General features: G+C 48.5%; 1 protein-coding gene and 12 non-coding genes across 15 annotated transcripts; 6 read left to right on the top strand and 7 right to left on the bottom strand.

Annotated features, from left to right (window-relative positions):
• Positions 1–42: 42 nt before the first annotated feature.
• On the top strand, positions 43–11,757 carry LOC108894924 (centriolin; the record flags this gene model as incomplete). Of its 3 annotated transcripts, none has more annotated exon segments than XM_051075057.1 (23): positions 43–131; positions 519–641; positions 711–866; positions 952–1,047; positions 1,134–1,324; positions 3,697–4,006; positions 4,136–4,207; positions 4,329–4,706; positions 4,780–4,933; positions 5,149–5,345; positions 6,936–7,048; positions 7,275–7,404; positions 7,592–7,680; positions 7,776–7,916; positions 8,818–8,881; positions 9,270–9,380; positions 9,461–9,578; positions 9,857–10,263; positions 10,342–10,436; positions 10,508–10,623; positions 10,898–10,971; positions 11,086–11,112; positions 11,454–11,757. In XM_051075057.1, coding segments are annotated over 23 exon segments (3,365 nt in total), but the record flags the coding sequence as incomplete, so codon positions are not given.
• On the bottom strand, positions 1,458–1,539 carry trnas-gcu (transfer RNA serine (anticodon GCU)). Its single transcript has one exon. It is a non-coding gene; the product is annotated as a tRNA-Ser (tRNA).
• On the bottom strand, positions 1,768–1,840 carry trnaa-agc (transfer RNA alanine (anticodon AGC)). Its single transcript has one exon. It is a non-coding gene; the product is annotated as a tRNA-Ala (tRNA).
• On the bottom strand, positions 2,178–2,250 carry trnaa-agc (transfer RNA alanine (anticodon AGC)). The gene has a single exon. It is a non-coding gene; the product is annotated as a tRNA-Ala (tRNA).
• On the top strand, positions 2,477–2,558 carry trnas-gcu (transfer RNA serine (anticodon GCU)). Its single transcript has one exon. It is a non-coding gene; the product is annotated as a tRNA-Ser (tRNA).
• trnaa-agc (transfer RNA alanine (anticodon AGC)) lies at positions 2,687–2,759 on the top strand. Its single transcript has one exon. It is a non-coding gene; the product is annotated as a tRNA-Ala (tRNA).
• On the bottom strand, positions 2,905–2,977 carry trnaa-agc (transfer RNA alanine (anticodon AGC)). The gene has a single exon. It is a non-coding gene; the product is annotated as a tRNA-Ala (tRNA).
• Positions 3,097–3,169, top strand: trnaa-agc (transfer RNA alanine (anticodon AGC)). The gene has a single exon. It is a non-coding gene; the product is annotated as a tRNA-Ala (tRNA).
• On the bottom strand, positions 3,426–3,507 carry trnas-gcu (transfer RNA serine (anticodon GCU)). The gene has a single exon. It is a non-coding gene; the product is annotated as a tRNA-Ser (tRNA).
• On the bottom strand, positions 5,536–5,608 carry trnaa-agc (transfer RNA alanine (anticodon AGC)). The gene has a single exon. It is a non-coding gene; the product is annotated as a tRNA-Ala (tRNA).
• On the top strand, positions 5,762–5,843 carry trnas-gcu (transfer RNA serine (anticodon GCU)). The gene has a single exon. It is a non-coding gene; the product is annotated as a tRNA-Ser (tRNA).
• Positions 5,971–6,043, bottom strand: trnaa-agc (transfer RNA alanine (anticodon AGC)). The gene has a single exon. It is a non-coding gene; the product is annotated as a tRNA-Ala (tRNA).
• Positions 6,290–6,362, top strand: trnaa-agc (transfer RNA alanine (anticodon AGC)). The gene has a single exon. It is a non-coding gene; the product is annotated as a tRNA-Ala (tRNA).
• Positions 11,758–13,114: the final 1,357 nt, after the last annotated feature.

Below are 13,114 nucleotides of genomic sequence, written 5' to 3'. Positions count from 1 at the left end.
CTCTCTCCTCCCTCTCTCTCCTCCTCTCTCTTCCTCCTCCAGGTCAGATTTTGGCGAATGAGGTTCTGCAGAGGGACCTGGAGGGGATCATCTCTGGTCTTCAGGAGTACCTGAGAGGACTCAGAGAGCAGGTAGAGCTGTGATGCACAGGTGACCTCCAGTTGGTGTCTGTACGCTGTGACATCACCAGTGGGCGTGGTCACAGAGTCGACAGAGACTCTCTGCTGTTCATCCTGGTCTCATCAGCCTTTAAACCAGGCCGAGATCCAGATGTGAAGAACTGAATCTGTGTTTTCTGTTTCACCTGTTTGTTCATGAAGTCTCCTAAAACCAGGAAGTCAGTTAGCATGTTAGCATGTTAGCACTTCCTGTTGTCAGTGTGTTTCTGGTTAAATGTCTGAAATAAGGTCTGTGGTTTTAACACAAACATTTTCAGGTTTTACTGAAACAGGTGGAGTCATCGAGCTGTGTGTGTGTGTGTGTGTGTGTGTGTGACAGCTCCTGTTGTTGTGTTTCAGGCTCGTCGAGCTCAGCAGCAGGTTCTCAGTCTGCAGGCTGAAAACCAGAGTCTGCAGCTCCACCTGGAGGACACCCAGAGACACTGCAGGCAGCTGGAGGACACGGCCAGGACTCACACACAGGTGAGTGTGTTTCACTGATGTTCACCTGGTTGATGCTCGGAGCCGCTACATCTGTCTGTCTGTGTGTAGGACACGTCTGTCCAGCAGGGGGAGCTGTCTGCGTTGAGGATGGAGGCTCAGGCTCTGAGAGACAGACAGGTGGAGAGCAGCAGACAGCAGGTGGAGCTGGAGGCGGAGCTCCAGCAGCTGAGGGAGGAGCTGGTCCGACAGGTGACACAGGGACAGGTAACACTGCAGGTTGACGTTGAGCTGTGGTCACAGGTGTGTTCAGACCTCACACAAACAATGACCCACGGTGTGTTCGGTGTAGTTGGAGCGTGATGCTCTGCAGGCGGCTGTGGACAAGGAAAAACAGACCAGAGAGATCAGAGAGTGTCAGTTACAGTCGACCATTGACGCGCTGCAGGTCAGTGAACGCACCATCACCTGAGGAAACCAGAGTCCAGCTCTTTGTTTCCTCCGTCACATCAGTAACTCTGTGTGTTTCTGCAGGAAGAGAACTCCTCTCTACAGCTGATCGCACACAGACTCCAGACCCAGCTGCACCAGACCAGAGCCCAGTACAAAGAGACCAGGGCCCACCTAGACCAGACCAGAACTCAGCTGGACCAGTTCACGGCAGCCCTGTCGGATCCTCAGGAGGTTCAGAGTCGACCTGCGGAGCTGGATCAGGATGAGTCCAGGTACCAGGACAGATGTCTGCCTCAGACTCACAGTGTCTTTTAAATTTGAGCGGCATGGCCCTTTAAATCCAGCAGATACTGAGAGGACTCGATGATGACAAACAGAAACTCTGAGAAAAGTAAATAAACCAGTCGACGAGGATGGGATTCGAACCCACGCGTGCAGAGCACAATGGATTAGCAGTCCATCGCCTTAACCACTCGGCCACCTCGTCCGCTGGTCACAGCTGTGCCGTCCCACAATGCACTGCACTGGAAATGGAGGAGCAGCTGTGTGAACAGTGGAGGAGGATTTAGAAACATGTTGATGATGAAGCAGTTTAATCTTTGACTGATTTTACTTTTGTCCACATTTTTAATTTCATTCTTTTAGAAAACTCCTTTGTCAAACTGAATTTCAAACCTTTCCCCTGCCAGAGTAAAAGACAACATTAAAAGTCCTGTGGAGAATGCGGGCATCGATCCCGCTACCTCTCGCATGCTAAGCGAGCGCTCTACCATCTGAGCTAATTCCCCTGTGCTGGTCACTGCTTCATACTGAGGAGAGCAGGGGGACAGAACAAAACTACAGCGTTGTCAGAGGCAGATTTCATGTCTGGGCCACCTCGTCTTCTTTGTGTGAATTTGCAGGTCACCTCACAGTGTTTTTATGAAGCTACCAGAACATACAGGAGCTAAATTTAGCTCTTCAGCCTGGAATCTTCACTCTGTATAGAAACAGAGGTTTAGATGGAGCCTTGGCCTTTACACCAGTTTACATTTTATTGCTGTTTCAGAAAGATGATTCATGTTTCTGGTTTTTAAACTTTAGCTGACTGGAGTGCAGCTTAGAGACAGAGGGTTAAAAGTCTTGTGGAGAATGCGGGCATCGATCCCGCTACCTCTCGCATGCTAAGCGAGCGCTCTACCATCTGAGCTAATTCCCCTGTGAACAGCTGACACTCTTCACCTGCTCAGTGTCCAAAGTTCATGTTCACTCAGTCTGTTCACAGTTTACATTCCATCGCCTGGTTAAACATCGACCTCTGACCTCTGACTTCACTGCACGTTAACCACATCAACATGTTTCTAAATCCTCCTCCACTGTTCACACAGCTGCTCCTCCATTTCGCCTGTGCAGTGCATTGTGGGACGGCACAGCTGTGACCAGCGGACGAGGTGGCCGAGTGGTTAAGGCGATGGACTGCTAATCCATTGTGCTCTGCACGCGTGGGTTCGAATCCCATCCTCGTCGACTGCTTTGATTTAAAGGGAAACGTGTTAGTGTGATTTCCTCTCTTTAACTGTGACGGCTGCACTTTCTAATAATAGAAGCACAGAGTTGGACAGGGACTGAGAGCTACATGTGTGACAGGGCGGACAGGGGAATTAGCTCAGATGGTAGAGCGCTCGCTTAGCATGCGAGAGGTAGCGGGATCGATGCCCGCATTCTCCACAGGACTTTTACCTCTTTACTCTGTGATGTAGATCGGTCACATTCAACCTTACAGTCTGTGTACAGGGCAGAGAACCAGGCTTTGCTCAGGGTTGTCAACCTAAATTTGAAACATTCAGAGCATTTTGACCGAAAATAAATCTGTTGGAGAATGCGGGCATCGATCCCGCTACCTCTCGCATGCTAAGCGAGCGCTCTACCATTTGAGCTAATTCCCCTCTGATCCATATGATCTTATACTGGGGTGTAGGGAGGGAGGACGAGTTTTCAGAGGTATGTTTAAAGCCTGCCAGGTGTTAGAAGGCAGATTTTCAGTGGACTACTCCTTTACATCACAGGGGAATTAGCTCAGATGGTAGAGCGCTCGCTTAGCATGTGAGAGGTAGCGGGATCGATGCCCGCATTCTCCACAGGACTTTTCCCTCTTTACTCTGTAGAACAGTCTGTGTTCAATGAAACATGATCCAGGACATCCAGCTGCAGGAATGAGTTTCTGTGTTGTAAAGATTCAGCAGGAGACGTTGTTTTATCTTTGGTGGTGACGCAGCAGAAACACAGAGTTCACTGTACAAAGTAAAGAAACGGTCGACTGAATCTCACCTGGTTCACTTTCAGAGACTCATTTAAAAGCTGCACTAAACACGTTTCCCTTTAAATCAAAGCAGTCGACGAGGATGGGATTCGAACCCACGCGTGCAGAGCACAATGGATTAGCAGTCCATCGCCTTAACCACTCGGCCACCTCGTCCGCTGGTCACAGCTGTGCCGTCCCACAATGCACTGCACAGGGGAAATGGAGGAGCAGCTGTGTGAACAGTGGAGGAGGATTTAGAAACATGTTGATGATGAAGCAGTTCAGTTTATATATTTAGTGAATGAGTTCAGGTCCAGGATCAGGAGGATCTAACACTGTCCTGCCCCCCCACCCCCCACCCAGTCCTGAGGTCCTGTTGTCCAGAAGTGTGGAGCAGCTCTACAGGACCCTCCAGCAGACCAGGACCAGCAGGGAGCAGCTCCAACAAGACCACAACCGCAGCCGGGAACAGATACTTGGACTGCAGGCCCAGCGCGCCCAGGACCAGGACCACATAGCCCGCCTCGAGGCCCAGCTAGGGGGCCAGGACCAGGTGGATCACAGAGTGGAGCAGGACCAGGAGTCAGACTGGAGGCTGAGGGAGGATCTGCAGAGACTCAGAGACAGACTGGAGAGGTCTGACAGCAGGAACAGACAAATCCAACAGAACCTGGTCAGTATCAGTCCCCGACAGACCAGACCAGACCAGACCAGACAAATGACCCTGATCCTGTCACAGCATTAAAACCTTAGATGCTGGTTCTTGTTTTCTGTCTCTGATCAGATGTTTTTCCTCCTGCAGCAGTCGGAGCTGGATCAGAGTCGTCAGCAGCTTCAGGACGTCCAGCAGCAGAGAGACACGCTGCTCAGACAGGTCAGAGACTTAAAGGACCTGATGTTAGGATGTGTCCTGTTTAAAGCTGCTGTATGAAGTCATAGTTAAAGAGTTGGATGTTTGGTGAGCAGACGATGACAGATCGCGTGTCGTGGTCCAGCTGCGTTCACAGAGCGACGGTCACCACCGGAGCCTCGGGCGTCTGCACAGGAAGCTGCGGCAGCTCGGCAGGTTCGTGTGCGACTCGGATCAGCTGACGGCGGAGCAGCTGAGGTCGACGGTGGAACAGCTGAGAGCTCTGAACCACACGGTGGATCGGCTGCACGCACAGGTACCACACACACCTGCATCACCTGCACCTGCGGACGAGATCGACACGGTGGAGGAGCTGAGGGCGGAGCTGGCTGAAGCTCAGAGACAAACACACACGCTGAGACAGCAGCTGGACCAGACCAGGACCAGGTCCAGGTCTAGATCCAGGTCCAGGTCCAGGATCAGGGATGGAGGACAGTGGTGCTACGTACCTCCTGGACTCAGTGTGAGACGTTGTTCTGGTTGACTCTGTTTCTTTTTGTTGTTTATCAGAGACCTAAACTCTCTGTCCCTCTCAGGCTCCCAGTCTGGGCTCTCAGGGGACTCAGGACTCTGGTTTGGGGCTGCAGTACCTCAGTTCTCCTGACAGGGGGCGACAGCAGCAGGATAGACCTCCTGCAGGAGGAGGGTACTGGGTCTACATCCCCCCACCACAGACCAACTCTGACACAGGTACAAACAGGGTTTTTGTATTAATATGCAGCGCGTCTGTTTCTGACAAAACTAAATGTTTATGTTTCTTTTTGAAAATGATACAGTTTGTATAAATTACCCAAAATTTCCTGTTAATTCCTGTGGAAAGTTTCTGGAAATGTATCAGAAACTTTCCTGTGCAGCCTCTGGTACAAACACACTGAAGCTCAGACTCTGATGTGGTTTGTCTCCAGCAGCAGCAGAGTGGAGGGACAGTGGAGGAGCCAGCGACGCTGAGGGGAGCTCAGCAGGAGGAACTCCTCCTCCTCCTCCTCCTCCTCACACTCCCCTGGTTGGACCCACCTGGCTGCTCTGTGGTTCACCTGCAGCCGTCGTCTACGGTCGTCCAGCTGAGGGTCTGCACTGTAACATCCCCGAACACAGAGACTCGGTCAGTGTCTGATCAGAGCCTCAGCACTCAACAACAGGACGTCATTTTCTCTTTGTTGTTGCATTTGTAAACAGACAAAGGTGAACCAGTCATTAATCATTAGTCAGCCTCTTAAGCCTCAGCTGATAAAACGCATATTTCATTCTCCTGAACAAAGACTGTTCTACAGAGTAAAGAGGTAAAAGTCCTGTGGAGAATGCGGGCATCGATCCCGCTACCTCTCACATGCTAAGCGAGCGCTCTACCATCTGAGCTAATTCCCCTGTGCTTAAAGGTTGTTCCTCTGATTTTCCTGACCCAGTCAGTATTTCATTGTTCAACTTATTCTCCTGGTAGTCAGTGTTTACTCAGCAAGAGCTTTAGTTTCAGCTGAGTACAGGAAACACACAGTCTGCTGAATCCCTGTTTAACCAGCAGACGAGGTGGCCGAGTGGTTAAGGCGATGGACTGCTAATCCATTGTGCTCTGCACGCGTGGGTTCGAATCCCATCCTCGTCGACCACGTTACTCTTTATTGGGTTGTTGAGTCGTAAAAGTCGGACTTAATTCTCCCTCTGTTCACTCTTTATGAGAACACATTTTCACCAATGTAACAAAAGAAGTAAGTAAACAGTTAAAAGTCCTGTGGAGAATGCGGGCATCGATCCCGCTACCTCTCGCATGCTAAGCGAGCGCTCTACCATCTGAGCTAATTCCCCTGTCCGCTCTGTCACACATGTAGCTCTCAGTCCCTGTCCAACTCTGTGCTTCTATTAATAGAAAGTGGATTCAACTGTCTGGAGGAGGAGGTTCACTTTAGAACAGAGAATATAAAGAGGGGGAATTAGCTCAGATGGTGGAAAAACACATCAAATTTAAGGGACATTTTTCTGAACTAAAAGCAATAATTAGTTACTTTGTTTGGTCCTCCCTTTTCTCCTCAATATAAATGAGTATACGTCTGAGGGGAATTAGCTCAGATGGTAGAGCGCTCGCTTAGCATGCGAGAGGTAGCGGGATCGATGCCCGCATTCTCCACAGGACTTTTACCTCTTTACTCTGTGATGTAGAGCGGTCATATTCAACCTCACAGTCTGTGTACAGGGCAGAGAACCAGGCTTTGCTCAGGGTTGTCAACCTAAATTTGAAACATTCAGAGCATTTTGACCGAAAATAAATCTGTTGGAGAATGCGGGCATCGATCCCGCTACCTCTCACATGCTAAGCGAGCGCTCTACCATTTGAGCTAATTCCCCTGACTCTGCTCCTCCTGCTCTCCACACTACACCCTCCTGGACAACAGGAGAGACTCAGAGACGCTGGAGCAGGAAACAGGATTTTCTGTCCTGACGTCAGAGCAGGATCTCTGTGGATCAGTGAGCGTCCAGGTTTCTCATCATCTGTCTGCTGCTGTGTTTCCATGTCTGTGGTCTGGACCAGCACATGATCAGATCAGAAACCTGGACCAGGTGTTCACATCCTGGTTTCTGTCAGAGTCCAGGTGGCATTTATCTGTGTTTATATGTGTGAAACGAAACCAGGAAGATCCAGTCTGCTGTAGCCAATCGTGTGTGTGTGTGTGTGTGTGTGTGTGTGTGTGTGTGCGCACAGGGGGAGCAGTGTGTGTGTGAGTGTGCACACAAAGAAACAGAGAGACTGGAGGAAGAGAAGAAGAAACTTCGACTGGAAACCAAACAGCTGCGACACACACTGAGACGTCACAGGTAAACATACAGGTGAACACACAGGTAAACACACAGGTGAACACACAGGTGAACATACAGGTAAACACACAAGTGAACATACAGGTGAACAGCTGACGATCCTCCACCTGTCGAACCAACGGCCTGGACAGAAGAGTGGGAGGGGCACCTGTGGTATCTGAGATCAGAGTTAATGGTGTTTTTAAAATGTGTGTGTGTGTGTGTGTGTGTGTGTGTGTGTGTGCAGGAGTGTGATGCAGGTGTGTGAGGAGGTGGAGTGTGTGGAGAAAACTCTGCTGAAGAGACGAGCTGAGCTGCGTCAGGCCGACAGACTCCTGCTAGAGGCTCAGAGCTGCATACACACCTGCAGAGACAAGGTACACACACACACACACACACACACACACACACACACACATTGAATCACTGGAGATGTGTTGTATAAAATAAAGGAAATTAACTCAGAGATAAAAACAAAAACCTACATCTACATGCATTTCCTTGGTTCAACACCAGGGGGTGTACTCCAGATATTATACAGAATGGACTGTCTGTCTCCTCCAGGCCAGTTCAGCTCAGTGGGAGGCGGACGTGTTGCAGCGCAGAGCTCAGGACAGCGCCACCTGCCTGCTGGAGGCCTCACAGCACATCAGGTGAACTCTCCCAGAGCGACCTGGGACCTCCAGACTCAGATGTTAGAATCAGGTTTGAGTAAGACTGATTGTCACATATGAACTGATCTGTCCAGAGAGGTGGAGGAGGAGGTGGCGGATCTGAGGAGGAGGAGGCAGGAGGAGGAGCAGACTCTGAGGGAGGTGAAGGAGGCGCTGAGGAGCAGAGACCAGGAGCTCCAACACCTGGACACAAAAATACACTCAGCTACAGAAAGGTACAACATTGATGCACTGAAGTCAGAGCTGTTAACCAAACCAAACTAAACTAAACTAAACCAAACCAAACCAAACTAAACTAAACTAAACTAAACTAAACTAAACCAAACCAAACTAAACTAAACTAAACTAAACTAAACTAAACTAAACTAAACTAAACCAAACCAAACCAAACTAAATAAACTAAACTAAACTAAACTAAGCTAAACCAAACTAAATAAACTAAACTAAACTAAACTAAACCAAACCAAACCAAACTAAACTAAATAAACTAAACCAAACCAAACCAAACCAAACCAAACTAAACTAAACTAAACCAAACTTAACTAAACTAAACCAAACTTAACTAAACTAAACCAAACTAAATAAACAAAACTGAACTAAATAAACCAAACCAAACCAAACTAAACTAAACTAAACTAAACTAAACCAAACTAAACCAAACTTAACTAAACTAAACCAAACTAAATAAACAAAACTGAACTAAATAAACCAAACCAAACCAAACTAAACTAAACTAAACTAAACTAAACCAAACTAAATAAACTAAACCAAACCAAACCAAAACAAAACAAAACAAAACAAAACAAAACACAACAAAACACAACAAAACAAAACAAAACAAAACAAAACCTAAACTAAACTAAACTAAACCAAGCCAAGCCAAACCAAACTAAAGAGAAGCTGCTACATACTGTTACAGACTCCATTTATAGTGTGGTACTTTTACTTCAGTAAAGTATCTGATTACTTCTTCCACCACTGAAAGTCACACAGTAACACAGACACACTAACAGATGGAGGCAGTGGTATTCCAGCAGCTCCCAGCAGATGTTTCTGGTTAAACTGTGTGTGTGTGTGTGTGTGTGTGTGTGTGTGTGTGTGTGTGTGTGTGTGCAGACTGTCTCACCTGCTGTCAGACTGTCAGGAGGCTCAGAGACGTCTGGACTCCATCAGCAGTCAGGTAAACTCACCTGCTGTCGTCCAACACACACATCACTCTGAAAGACACGAACAGAAGAAAATAAAACCAGCTGCTGTTGTTGTCGTTGTTGTTGTTGTTGTTGTTGCTGTTGTTGTTGTTGTTGTCGTTGTTGTTGTTGTTGTTGTTGTTGTTGTTGTTGTTGTTGTTGTTGTTGTTGTTGTTGTTGTCGTTGTTGTTGTTGTTGTTGTCGTTGTTGTTGTCATTGTTGTCGTTGTTGTTGTCGTTGTTGTTGTTGTTGTCGTTGTTGTTGTCGTTGTTGTTGTTGTTGTTGTCGTTGTTGTTGTCATTGTTGTCGTTGTTGTTGTCGTTGTTGTTGTCGTTGTTGTCGTTGTTGTTGTTGTTGTCGTTGTTGTTGTCGTGTGTGCAGGTGGAGCAGCAGGAGCAGAGGTCGGCTCAGAGGAGGGAGGAGCATCAGACGACTCTGAGCAGGGTGAAAGAGGTCAGAGAGGAGGAGCAGCAGCTGCAGAGCACAGTGAAGGTGAAGAGGAGCAAAGACCAGCAGCAGGAGACAGGTTCAAAACCAGGAGACACGTTGTTCATGTGTGTGTGTGTGTGTAGGAGCTGTTGGAGCAGCAGGAGGCGCTGCTGAGTGAGAGGAGGACAACGGTCTCAGCTCTGAGAGACGAGGAGCAGAAACTCCTCACACTGCAGACTGAACTCAACACACACCGAGCAGGTAACACACACACACACACACACACACACACAGAGTGAGTATCAGTGTAAGTACAGTAGAGTGTTGCATTATGGGTGGTGTGTAGCTTTAAGCTCTCTGAGACGCCTCAGTCGTCTGTAACGTTCCTGGTGGTGGAGTGAATTCAGATCGTCAACATTAACGCAGCAGAAAAGCAACAGTTTGTTTCTCAAAGCGAAGTTGATTTTTCGTACAGTCATTAAAGGCATCACGGTCTCTTCATCAGTCAGGACGTTAACATTGTCTGTGTCTGTGCTCAGAGCTGAAACAGGTTCTTCAGGAGCTCCTCATGGAGCAGCAGGCGCTGGAGGAAGTGAAAATCAAACGCACCCAGACTCTTCAGCAGCTCCACAAGAAGAGGGAGGAGCTGCGCAGGACGAAGGAGGAGTTGGAGCGGACGAAGGACAAACTGAACAGGAAGCAGGAGGCGGCGGAGCGGACGAGGGACGAGCTGGACGGGATTCAGGACGAGGTGGACAAGAGGAGGGAGGAGCTGGAGGAGAAGCAGCAGGAGGTGGAGAGGAGGATGGACGAGCTGGACAAAGTGCAGGACCACGTGGACAGGAAGAGGGAGGAGTTGGCGGAGCTGAAACAGGAAGTGGAATCCTACAGGAAGGAGGCGGAGCTCTGTCTCAGAAACACGAAGCAGCAGCAGACAGAGCTGCAGGTGAAAATCCAGATTCATGCACCTGCAGCTTTTCTTCAGGACCAGGAGGAGACCACGTCTGATGTGTTCTGTGTGCAGGAGCTGCAGGAGGAGCTGAGCAGGAGGTGCAAGGAGAGGAGCAGCCTGCAGGAGCAGTGTAAACACCTGGAGTCCAGGCGGAGGCACGCCCACAGGTAAATCTGCCATCTGATCGAATCTCACCTGGGAAACACAGACATGGTTTGATCAGGTGTTTCTCTGTCAGGTGTCTGTCGGCTGTGGAGGCGGAGCTTGTGAAACAAAGGGAGGAGCACAGCCATGCCCAGCTCCTCAAACAGGAAGTGCTCAGAGACACGGCAGCCAATCAGGAGAAGCTCAATGGTATGATGTCATCATTAATAAAACACACTTCATGTTCCCTTGTCCCAGAGTCAGTGTGTTCCTGGTTAAATGTCTGAAATAAGGTCTGTGGTTTTAACACAAGCTCAAGACATTTTCAGGTTTTATTCTCCGACATAAAATGGGTCAGTAAATCCCCCACTCCTGATGTTTGAAGCTTTTACGTGTCTTAAAAAAGGCGGTTGCTAACGAGTGTCTAAATGAGACTACAGAGGTTGTCGGACAGACTGGATGTAAACCTGAGTGTGTGTTGTAGAGAGCTCAGAGCTGCTGACTCTGCTCAGTGAACGGGTGGAGGAGGTGAAGAAACAGCTGCAGACTCTGGAACAGGTACAACACACACACACACACACACACACACACACACACACACACACACACACACACACAGCCTGTGCTCTGACCTGTGTTTTACCTGACAAGTGTCTTCATGTCCTGCAGCAGCACCAAGCAGAGCAGCTGGACAAACAGGTAGGACACACACACACACACAGGTCTGACACACACACACACACACACACACAGGTCTGACACACACACACACACACACACACACACACACACACACACACACACAGGTCTGACACACAGTTTTCCTGCTGAACATTCTGTGTGCAGATGTCTAAAGTTCAATGGGAACATCCCAGTTTTATAAGTGAAGAGAAATTTCAGAAACTAAACAAAGTTTTCATTAAAAAGTTGTGGAAGTGGACGCAGCTGTTTGGTTCAGAGTTGAACCTGCGTCAGGTTCAGGTGATGGTGTAGCAGCTGTTCACACCTGCCTCAGGTTTGTTCTCCTGTTCCTCCGTCAGGTGGTGCGTGATGAACTGGAGGATGTTCAGGCTGCAGTGAGTCGACTGGAGGACAGGAGGCGCCACCTGAGCCAACGACAGCTGCAGCTCAACCTGCTCAGTCAGTCAACCTGAAATCTGCTGCACATGTTACTGCAGAGGCACTGTAACAGAGCTGCTCCTGTTTGATCTGCTCTGACTGAACAGGTGAGGAGCTGCTCCGCCAGGAGGAGGAGCTACAGGTGAGAGGGGAGGAGCTACAGCAACAGAAGGAGGAGCTACAGGTGAGAGAGGAGGAGCTACAGCAACAGAGGGAGGAGCTACAGGTGAGAGAGGAGGAGCTACAGGTGAGAGAGGAGGAGCTACAAAAGAAACGTGAGGAGCTTCGTTTGAAAGAGGAGGAAACACAGAACAAACAGGAGAAGCAGAGGAAACAGAACGAGGTGAAGAAACAAACAACTGAAAGGATCATAATGAGAATAATGAGAATAATGTTTCGTTTATGACAAACTGTTTTATGTGCAGGAGGATCAGAGCTACCTGTCTACAGCTGGTCTGAGATCAGCCTTCAGCGCTGAGGTGAGTCCTGACACAACAGGTATCAACAGTGTGTTTGACCAGGAAAGTGAAGGAAGTGTGTGTGTGTGTGTGTTTACAGGAGGAGAGGTGGAAGGCTGAGCTGCAGAGAGAAACACTGAGACAACAAGGAGACCGACTGAAGGTAGAAAAGCTTTCATCATTTTCTCGTCCATCTTCTACACAACAGATTCATCCAGAGAATAATGAACAGGTCAATCATCATCAGTCACAGTTTAGTCTCCACTGTACGTCTCCAATAACTTTAATGTTTTAAATGAAACGTTTTCAAAGATGTTTGACGAGAACACTGTCCTGATCCTGGAAGACTTTTAATGTGAAAGGTCTACAGGAAGTAGGTTCTCAGTATCAAAATAAAACAGTAAATTTGAAGCGAGAGGAAATAACCAGTTAAACCTGAAGAGATGGATCAGAGCTGTGAGAGTGATCCACTTCCTGTCAATCTTCAGTCCAGCTGGTCCAGTCTGACTCAGTGTTGTTTGTGTTGTTTGTGTTGTTTGTTTGTGTTGTTGAGGCCCGTCTGCGCTGCAGTCTGTGGAAGCAGCAGGAGAATCTGAGACGCCTGGAGACTGAGGAGAGTTCAGAGGGACTGAGACTCAGACTGCAGCAGCTGGACTCTCTGCTCACACACTGATGTTCAACACCTATGACTCCACCATCGCACCACGTGACGCATTTAAGGACCAGTCTGGATGTTTTCATGTCTCACGGCCACACCGCAGCCTGACGGTCACTTTCTCTCCAAAGAGCTCGAGTTGAAAAATTCAGGAGCATAAAGAAGTTTAGAGATCAGATCGAATGCTGTGTTTGTTGTGAATGAAGATACGAGGAGACATTTACAAGCAAAATGAGTTCATTTGAACGATTTCTGATTCTGTCATTATTTCTACTTTCTACTGTAAACTGTATGAACAGTAGGACAGTCCACAGCAGGACGCTTCTCTGCCACCACAGGTTAAAACTCTGTTTCCTACAGTGGTGAACCAGTATCACCGCCGCAGGCTTCAGTTAACGTTGCCTCATTGATTTGTTGCTTTGTTGCCTTCCTCCTCCATCTCCTCCCCAGTGTCGGCTGTTTCAGTTCG

This window comes from Lates calcarifer, linkage group LG13 (assembly GCF_001640805.2).
Source record: "Lates calcarifer isolate ASB-BC8 linkage group LG13, TLL_Latcal_v3, whole genome shotgun sequence".
NCBI lineage: Eukaryota > Metazoa > Chordata > Actinopteri > Centropomidae > Lates > Lates calcarifer.
Note: the sequence above shows the minus strand (reverse complement) of the source record. Positions and strands in the feature narration are given on the sequence as shown.